The sequence below is a fragment of the Saccostrea echinata genome, unplaced genomic scaffold, assembly GCF_033153115.1.
Source record: "Saccostrea echinata isolate AGI-Se365-2 ecotype Australia unplaced genomic scaffold, CSIRO_AGI_Sech_v1 ptg000061l, whole genome shotgun sequence".
Classification (NCBI taxonomy): Eukaryota; Metazoa; Mollusca; class Bivalvia; order Ostreida; family Ostreidae; genus Saccostrea; species Saccostrea echinata.
In genome coordinates, this window is record NW_026889810.1 from 1,985,817 (window position 1) to 1,994,868 (window position 9,052).

Sequence of the window (9,052 nt, forward strand, 5' to 3'; positions counted from 1 at the left end):
CTAAACATGCCTTGACCGCTGCTGCTAGAACGGGGTTAGATGTGTTAGAAAATAAGAGATCCTTAAAAGACGCTGTCAAAACTCACGGAGTACAAGCCCTGAAAAATACTTCGGGAATGGTGAAACAAAGAATGAATCTAGGAGGTAGTAAGAAAAGAAGAAAAAAAGACACCTGTGTTAGCCCGTGGAGGTCCTAAGAGAAAAAGAAAAAAACAAGGAGGAATTCAGACTAAGAAAACACGTCCTTTAGATATCTTTGATTGAGAGACTATAAATAGGGGAGACGAGTGAGATTGACCTTATTTGTGAAAAATCAATCTTAGTAGACAGACATCATGTTGCAACCAGATTCCTGTGCGTGTGGGATGAACAATTTACAATTGTTTCAAGTCCCCCCGACTAATATTGCTTTAGAAGACTCCAAATGGGAAGAATATTACCCCATTTCTAGTACTTTAGATTCGGATACGGCTCCCATTGAATTTGAAATTAAAGGACAAGGAGATCAATATCTGGATTTATCTCAAACGTATGTTCAAATGGTGTGTAAATTTACCAAAGACGATGGTACTAATCTGACTGGAGCTAACACCACTTGCGCCCCGGTGAATAATATCTTACATTCCTTGTTTACGGAAATCGATCTCAATGTCAATGGAAAAATAGTGACTCCTGGAACTGATACTTATCCTTACAAAGCTTATCTGGAGAAATTACTTTCTTACAAACCCAGAACTTTAATGACACAGATGAGAGCCTGTAGTCTGTGGGAAAAAGATACGGCAGGACACATGGACGAAGTGGGGGTAGCAGACCTTGGAGTGGCTCAAAATAAGACATTTGATGTAACCAAGGGTTTACTGGGTGCTGCTGATACTGTGGTCATTGACGAACCTATCGTCCCAGAGTTACCGGCCAATTCTAGAAACGAAGGATTTAGAAAACGTCACCAGGCCATCCATGATAGTAAGAAAATAGCCTTGTTTGATCGTTTACATCTGGATCTATTTCAACAAGACCGATTTCTACCCAATGGAGTAGATGTCCGTTTGAGATTTAATCGAGCTAGACCTCAGTTATATATGATGATCAAAGCAGGAAGTACGGGAAAAGTGAAAATATTGAACATAGTCTTGTGGGTGAGAAAAGTCAAACCCACGGCCGTCATGATGAATGGCATTAATCAAAGTTTGAACACTCATAGAGCTAAATATCCATTGAGAAGAGTGGAAGTGAAAACCTTTACCATACTAACAGGAACTCAATCTAAGATTACGGATCATCTGTTTCAAGGCCAGATGCCTAAACGTCTCATTTTAGGCTTTGTGGAGAATGCGGCTTTTAACGGAGATAAAACTAAAAATCCGTTTCATTTTCAAAACTTAGGGATTAAGAAATTAGATGTCAGTATCAACGGAGAGACCATGAGTACTCGTTGTTTTGAGCCCAATTTCAATGAAGATTTATATCTGAGATCTTATCTGAGTTTATATCAAGCCTTGGGAAAATTAGGAGAAGATTGGGCTCCGGACATCACCCTAGAAGAGTATAAAAACGGATACACTCTGTGGGGGTGGGATTTCACTAAAAGTCAAGAAGCGCAGTCGGACAAATTCCACATCATAGAAACCGGAAATCTGAGAGTAGAAGTCCAATTTACGAACAATACGGTGAACACCTTAAATTGTGTGGTGTATGCAGAATTCGATAACCTATTAGAAATTAACAAACAGAGAGAAGTGAGTATTGATTACTAATGGATACGGGACAGTTGAGAGAAGTCTTATCCAGAGAATTAAAGAGTTCTTTTGGTGGAGTGTACCCTGTAGATATATTACCGGATCAATTAAGACCTCAAGAAAAAGCCATCGTGGTGAATACGGATCCTCAAGATCAACCTGGAGAACATTGGGTATGTTTGTATTTGTCCAGTCCAGTCATCGAATATTTTGATTCTTATGGATTTCCTCCCTTACAAAAAGAAATTCAAGATTTTATCCATCGTCATGCTCAACAATGGATTTATAATCCGTACCGATATCAAGATTGGAATACAGATGTATGTGGACAATATTGCGTGTATTATTTACATCAAAGACACAAGTTGAGAAAGAAAGCAGACGAGTGGTTATTTCCCTTTGACCATAGTACAGCTTTACAAAGAGATCATTATGTAGCTCAATGGTTTAAAGACAGTTATCATAAAAGACCTACGGGTCATGGACAAACTTGTCAATGTTTCTATCAAAATGTCATGTAATTAATTGCTGTTATCAATAAAGAATTGGAAAAAAAAATCTGTTCTTGTTGGGTTTTTTTTTTTTTTTTAAAAAAGGGGGTTTTCCCCATGATACTAAATATAGATAGAAAAAAGGTATATAAAAAAAGAAAAAGAAAAAAAAATAGCCTCATTTGATCATGAGTCTCCAGGAGATACAGGGTGATTTATTAAACATTCCTGTAGAAGCTATCGTACATCAATGTAACTGTTTAACAGTCAGAGCTCATGGATTGAGTCAAAGTATAGCAGATAAATATCCTCAAGTGAATTTGTATGCCACCCGCAGACCTTTAGGGTCTAGAAATTTAGCCTTAGAAGAGGACAGGGATAAGCCAGGAACCATTAGGGTGTTTTCCTCACAAGCACCTGTGGTCATTTGTTTATTAGCTCAATGGGATTATGGCAGAGCAAGTCACAGACCTAAAAGAATCTCCACTTATCAGGACACCCCACAAAATAGAGAGCAATGGTTTCAAGCCTGTTTACAAGAATTGGGAAATTTACCTTATAAAACTTTTGCTTTTCCTTACAAGATTGGATGTGGCTTAGCTGGAGGAAATTGGACTCATTATAGACATTATATTGAACAATTTGTACACACTTATGAGAAACATGTGTACATTCTTCATAAACATTAACTGTGTGTGTGTGTGTTTTTTATGTGATATAAAATAAATCTTTTTTGAAATATATGGGTAGGCGTGATGATATTGAAAGTACCTTTTAGGAATGAAGTGCCATGCTCCAGCCTCCAAAAAGTATATATTTAAAACAGGAGAAGGTCCACAGCAGTCTGATGCACTCATAAGCAGATCCTTGGGTGGGGCCCAGTAGAAACACTAGGAATTTTTTATTTCCATGAGATCATCCACTTTGGCTCACACTACAGTTTTTCTTTTCCCCCTGTAATATAATGTCAATATTAAAATGGGAAAAATTCATAATTCATCAGCACTTGGAGATAAAAAAAAAACCTTGCTATCTTTAACAACTATGGTATTATAATTTACATTATCAATTATCTTTTACTTATCCATTTTTTTTATCATTTTTTAAAATATATATATATATAAACATGTATAGTAAAAACAGAATTAAAATTTGTATCTCATTGAAAACTTCAAAGTTTTGTTTGTTTCTATATGTTGGATGATTAACTGTGTGTATTTCCAAAAGGAAGAGCACAGCCCAGGCTTCACTTCATAGAGACTTGATTATAGATGGTTAGGAACCCAAAAAACATATCTTCCATGTTGAGGACTGTAGAAATAAAACCATTTTGTTATTATAACAAAATACTACATGAAACAATGCATGTTTAAATGTAATGGAATAAAAAAAAGAGTAATATATATATATCACGACCTAACTTATACTGGAATGAATGAAATTTCATTCATAAATATATATATATTTAAAAGACAAAAGATAAATACAGACTTATTTACTATGGACCATAAATGATGACATGAATAGCAGGCCATACTTTAAGCACATGACAAACCATTATCTCAAAATCATGAAGAACTGGGTTCATTAGCATAGCTGACATTAAAACATATAGGTGAGGGATAACATAATCACAACAATAAACAATGTGTAAAAATTTTTTAAACTACTTACAGGGTGGATTACACGCCTTGAACAGGGAAGGGGTAAAAAAACTTGCCGCGAGAGTATCATGGCGGCATAAACACAGAAAATTAAGTCGTACTTAAACACATTCCCTAATGATTTGAGAAAATCACTGTATTTCATGTGTATTTACTTCTTTTTTTTATTGGACATGGGGAGAGAAAGTCTATAAATTTTTTGTTGTTGTTGTTATAATCGAATAATAAATAAATAAATAATATGAGTTGACAAGAAAAAAAAATAATTATTTTATTTTAAGTGTTTATGAGTTTAGCAAAAAAAAAAAAAAAAAAAAAAAAAAAAAAAAAAAAAAAACAGTGACCTCTGGTGTTATTATACGTTTCTTTTATAACCGTGTATGTTATAGTTACACTATAGATATTAATTGGTCATTGGTAAATACACTCACAGTTTTTAATTCACGAGGGGCGGAGCCCCGAGTGAATTAAAAACTGTGAGTGTATTTACCAATGACCAATTAATATCTATTGTGTAAGTTACTTGTACCAGAGGACCAATCAAAAAGTTGAGCTAACGTTTTGTACCGCCTACTGCATGCTACATATTAATGATCAAATATTAACATTCAACACTCATTGTATGGACCAATGAAAAATCAAGATATTGTTTTGTACTGCCTACTCCTGTATAAAAGCTTAAAACAATTAAAATTTACAGTAGTTTAACAAAAATGGATCTCTGGAATGTTCATGAGATAGATGACATAACTTTGAGTCAGGCTGCAGAATTCCTTGAAGCCGAATCAAATTTTGAAAACTTGTCCTTAAGTGATTTCCTTGACATTGATTTCGGAAATTTTGATATATTGTCAATGGAAAATATTGATATTACAAGTTCTGATGTGAAAATGAAAACGGAGAATTCTGATGTGAACTCAGCTGGGTCGCGCTTCGGAGATCTAAAAGAGGAAGAGGATATAAATCGTCTAATTAAGGATACTGAGAGTAAACATACAAGAAAAAACTCCAATTGGAGTAAGAAAACATTTGATGAGTGGCGAGAGTACAGAACAAGCCAGACAAACGTCCCTATACCTGAGATCGAAAATTTTACAGAAAACGATGTAAATGTATGGTTGAGCAGATTTGTACTTGAAGCCAGACGCAAGGATGGAGCACCGTACCCTCCTAACACGCTTTATCAACTTTGTGCCGGACTGATGAGAGTACAGAAAGAAAGCGGAACTTTTATGAATTTTCTAGATGAAAAAAATCCTGTTTTTTTTCCGTTTCGACGAAGTTTGAGTGCAAGAATGGCTGAGTTAACAAAGCAGGGTGTTGGAACAGTAACACATCAAGCGGACCCCATATCTCGTGACAATGAGGAGGAACTCTGGTCAAAGGGAGTGTTTGGATCAGGAACAGCAAAATCACTTTTATATACAGTTTTCTTCTACAATTGCAAACTGTTTGGGATGAGGGGGACAGACGAACATAGAAACTTAGAGCTGAATCAATTTCAACTGGACAAAGAGCCAATGAGTCTTACATTCTATGGGAGAGCTAACAAAACCTACAAGGGTAAGTTACACTTTCTAGTTTTATATATTTATATTTTCATTCTTTAGAGTAAATAAATTGCGACAATATTTAAGCGTATCTTAGGCCTACTTTTCAATTATTGTTGCTAAATATCTGAAGATTTTTCTCAACTGTCTGTTTGTTTTATCTTACAAAAGGGGGGTGGGGGGTGTCTAAACACATTTGTGACTAAGAAATGAAAAGTTTCATAGGAACGAAAAAAATGTAAGAAATTTAATTGGTATTTTAATTTTAGGTGGGCTGAATCAGAGGCACATTTCTCCAAAAACTATTAAGCATGTGTTTTCTGACCCCAAGCTTTTCCTTATTTACGAGGAATACATTCAACTTGTTCGAATGATTTCTACTGATGAGAATGGTTCTGAACCATTTTATAGGCGTCCTCTGGAAAACAAGAATAACTTAAAAACATTTAGTAAGCAGTGTCTTGGTGTCAATAAGTTATCAAAGCTTATGAAAAGTATTTGTGAGGAAGGGGGACTCAAAGGCGCATTCAGTAACCATTCAGGGAAAAGAACCTGTGCAACGCAACTTTATCAAGCTGGAATTCAAGAGCAGGAAATAATGGGCCGTACTGGGCATCGTAGTGTACAAAGCGTAAGAAAATACAAGAGGCCTTCAGGAGAAATGTTGGAAGAAATTTCGAATGTATTGGAACCACCTGTGAAACGCGAGAAAGTTGAAATGGAGGTGTCCGAATCCACTGAGAGGATGTGTTCTAAATCTGGCTGCACTGGTGTTACTGCGTATAACAATTGTGTGTTTGAGTTCAAATTTTGACAGTACAATGCCGAATTCCCGAGTAATCAATCGTGTGTGTGGGTTTTTTTTTTTTTTTTTTTTTTTTTTTTTTTTTTGGTAAAATTTGTGAGGTACACAGAAATTAAAAAGAAATGTGAAATTATGTTATGTTAAAATCAAAGTTGAAATGTTTTTATAGCATAATTATGTGAAGTACACAATATAAGACAATCTAAGAAAAAAATTACAAAAATGAGAATTTATAAATGTTTTAATTTGTATTTGGAATAAATTGTATATTTAGTGCAATTGTGCAAAGTTGTTTGTGTAAAATGACATCATTCTTTCAGCAGCTTTGAATGTGCTGTCAAACTATGACTGAAATTGACATCATTCATTCAGCAGACAAGGTCTAAAATTTACACTGATCATTCATTCATCAGTCAAGGTCTTGACACTATGGCTTGATGCCAAAAGTGGGCGTGACTAAAAAAACTGTGATTCTTCTGGCAAATACACCACAGCAACATCAAAGTAAAATCTGAATTTACCGCCAGTCCTATGGTACAACAAAAAGGTATCTTTTCGTAAAATTTGGGTTGGCCCTTAAAAGGGCCGTTGTTGTTTTTTTTTTCTTCAGGGTTTACTCTCTGGGACGTCGGCCTCGCCCTCGACCAGTAGCTACTCCATTCTCTCTCCCCTCTATGGTGACCCCACGGCCTCGGCCCACAAACTGTCTCCTGGGTGTTGGAGGAGGAGGAGGGGTAGGAACAACGGGCTCTGGGCATCCGTATCGACAGAGGGGGCAGCCCTCTCCTCGGTCGATGAGGCGGGCCGCACAGAGGAAACATGCTGGCCTCTGGCGGCATCGACCACAGACGAAGTTGGATAGCTCATCGTCGCATAAACAGAGAACGCAGTGTCCCTCCGCCACAGCAGCCTCGATCCCCCACAAGGGAATACATCCCTGAAAGACCGCTCGGTCCTGGGGTGGTGATGGTGGTTGTACCCCGTTGAGCAGGCGGTGGAGCGCTCTGACCGGCGATGAAGGGGGGGGGGGGGACTCCGGAGTGTCTGGCAAGTCGAAGTTCCTGCCCTCCTCCTCTGGCCGCGGATGATAGATGGGCCCTGGCTCCCTTCTGCGCTCTGCCGCTGCTGCTGGCGATGGCCTGGCATAAGGAGTGGGTCTGGATCTCCGGGTGTTGGTGGCGATGAAACTGTTCAGATCTCCCACACGAATGCGCCCCATATTAAATATGGCAAACTCCTCCCCGGTGTCCTGGTTCCTAACAACCATCTGCAAAATGACCTCCACTCCAGGTTGTATGGCAATGTTCTCGGTAAACAGAGACATGATGCTTTCGTTGTATGGCCGAAATCAGCTAGGTAACGAATGACAGTTAACAGCTGATCAGCGTCGGTATTTATACACACAGCGCGAGCCGAAAAGAGAGCACTCTAAAAGCCCGGATGACGAAGAGCTCAGAAAATCATGGAAAAATCAAAATTGTGTTATTTGTGTTTTGTGAATACCTCTATTGGATTAAATAACATATTATGGAATTATATATACATTCAAACCTTCTAGTTATGAGATGAAGGTAAGTTTTGAGAATGATTTCACAGTATTTTTTATACATGACATTATTCCCTTGTTTAGAACAGGCTCATTCATGCCGAAGCGAAGGGTTAACCTTGACTGACCTGAATACGTAAAATAAGTCGTTTTAGACTTTTTAGAGTGTAACAAAAAGAAAACTTATTGTATACAATAAGATTGAACTTAGGGAAGAGTGTTGGTATAGTTTTCAGATCAAAAGAATCGTTACAAGTGTAAAAATAAACTTAGCGTCGGTTTCGGGATAAACATAAGGGAGGTCAAAGGTCAGCCATTTTCAGAAAATCAATGTATAAGACTTGTATAGGGAATATAAGAATCTTTTCGATCCTGACCTTTTCAGATAAAAATTTTGAGATGAATAGAATCAGATTGATTTAAAAACAAATTGTATACACTTTATTTGCAGTGGGAAAGTTTAGATTTTTTTAAATAAGAACAAAACATCCCAGCGTCTAAATGTATAGACTTGTATAGGGAATATAAGATTCTTTTCGATCCTGACCTTTTCAGATAAAAATTTTGAGATGAATAGAATCAGATTGGTTTAAAAACAAATTGTATACACTTTATTTGCAGTGGGAAAGTTTAGATTTTTAAATAAACCAGGATTTTATAGACTCAGAGTCTAACGGATACATGATGACGTCATTACTAAACAACAACAATAACAAAAAGCTTAGTGTCTTTTCATCCTTTTATTTTTTTTGGTTTAACAATTGTTCCAAATGTTGAATTCTGCGTTGAAATCTTATTCGATCGGCTACTAGAGCCATCCATTCACTTTTCCGATCTTCGGGTGGTAAATAATGAATTTCATTCAAGTCTGTATTAAAAGTCACACATTTCTTAGTCTCTCTGAAATTTCCAGATATTTCATCCCGTATTGAATGCATATTTTCTCCATCGATTCTATTTCCTGGTAGAGTAAAATCACTTTCCTTGCTTGGGGATGGCATAAAAAAGTGTAAGGCTTTCCGAGATAGTGGGTTCTGGGGCAGAGTTTCTTTCATGCGTTGACATAGAAAATGCAGTGTAGCTAGTCTCCCCAGGTTGGGAGGATGTAACAGGGCCAGGCATTGTAACCATAAGTCCTGAATGGTTTCTATGATGGTAGTGGCTCTCTGAAAGACTTGTTCTGCCTCGGGAGGAAGAGGTTGTTCGTGTTGTTCTATCCATTGCATTAACAAATCATAGCCTTCTAAAATCAAAGAG

The 9,052-nt window shown here is 37.0% G+C and overlaps 2 protein-coding genes across 2 annotated transcripts; both read left to right on the top strand.

Annotated features, from left to right (window-relative positions):
• The first annotated feature begins 335 nt into the window (after window positions 1-335).
• Window positions 336-1,757, top strand: LOC133175176 (uncharacterized protein F54H12.2-like). The gene has a single exon (XM_061310293.1). It carries the CDS (start codon window positions 336-338, stop codon window positions 1,755-1,757), a length of 1,422 nt encoding a protein of 473 aa, XP_061166277.1.
• A 3,017-nt stretch (window positions 1,758-4,774) lies between these two features.
• Window positions 4,775-6,281, top strand: LOC133175130 (uncharacterized). Its single transcript, XM_061310256.1, has 2 exons — window positions 4,775-5,457; window positions 5,714-6,281. The coding sequence occupies exons 1-2, from the start codon at window positions 4,785-4,787 to the stop codon at window positions 6,256-6,258; spliced, it is 1,218 nt and encodes a 405-aa protein (XP_061166240.1). The 5' UTR covers window positions 4,775-4,784; the 3' UTR covers window positions 6,259-6,281.
• The last annotated feature ends 2,771 nt before the right edge of the window (window positions 6,282-9,052 follow it).

Bases quoted from the DNA above. Each gene is read 5' to 3' on its own strand.
- LOC133175130 (XM_061310256.1), top strand. From the start codon at position 4,785: ATGAAAACGGAGAATTCTGATGTGAACTCAGCTGGGTCGCGCTTCGGA. The intron at 5,458-5,713 runs GTAAGTTACACT...TTTTAATTTTAG, and splicing joins AGCTAACAAAACCTACAAGG to GTGGGCTGAATCAGAGGCAC.
- LOC133175176 (XM_061310293.1), top strand. From the start codon at position 336: ATGTTGCAACCAGATTCCTGTGCGTGTGGGATGAACAATTTACAATTG.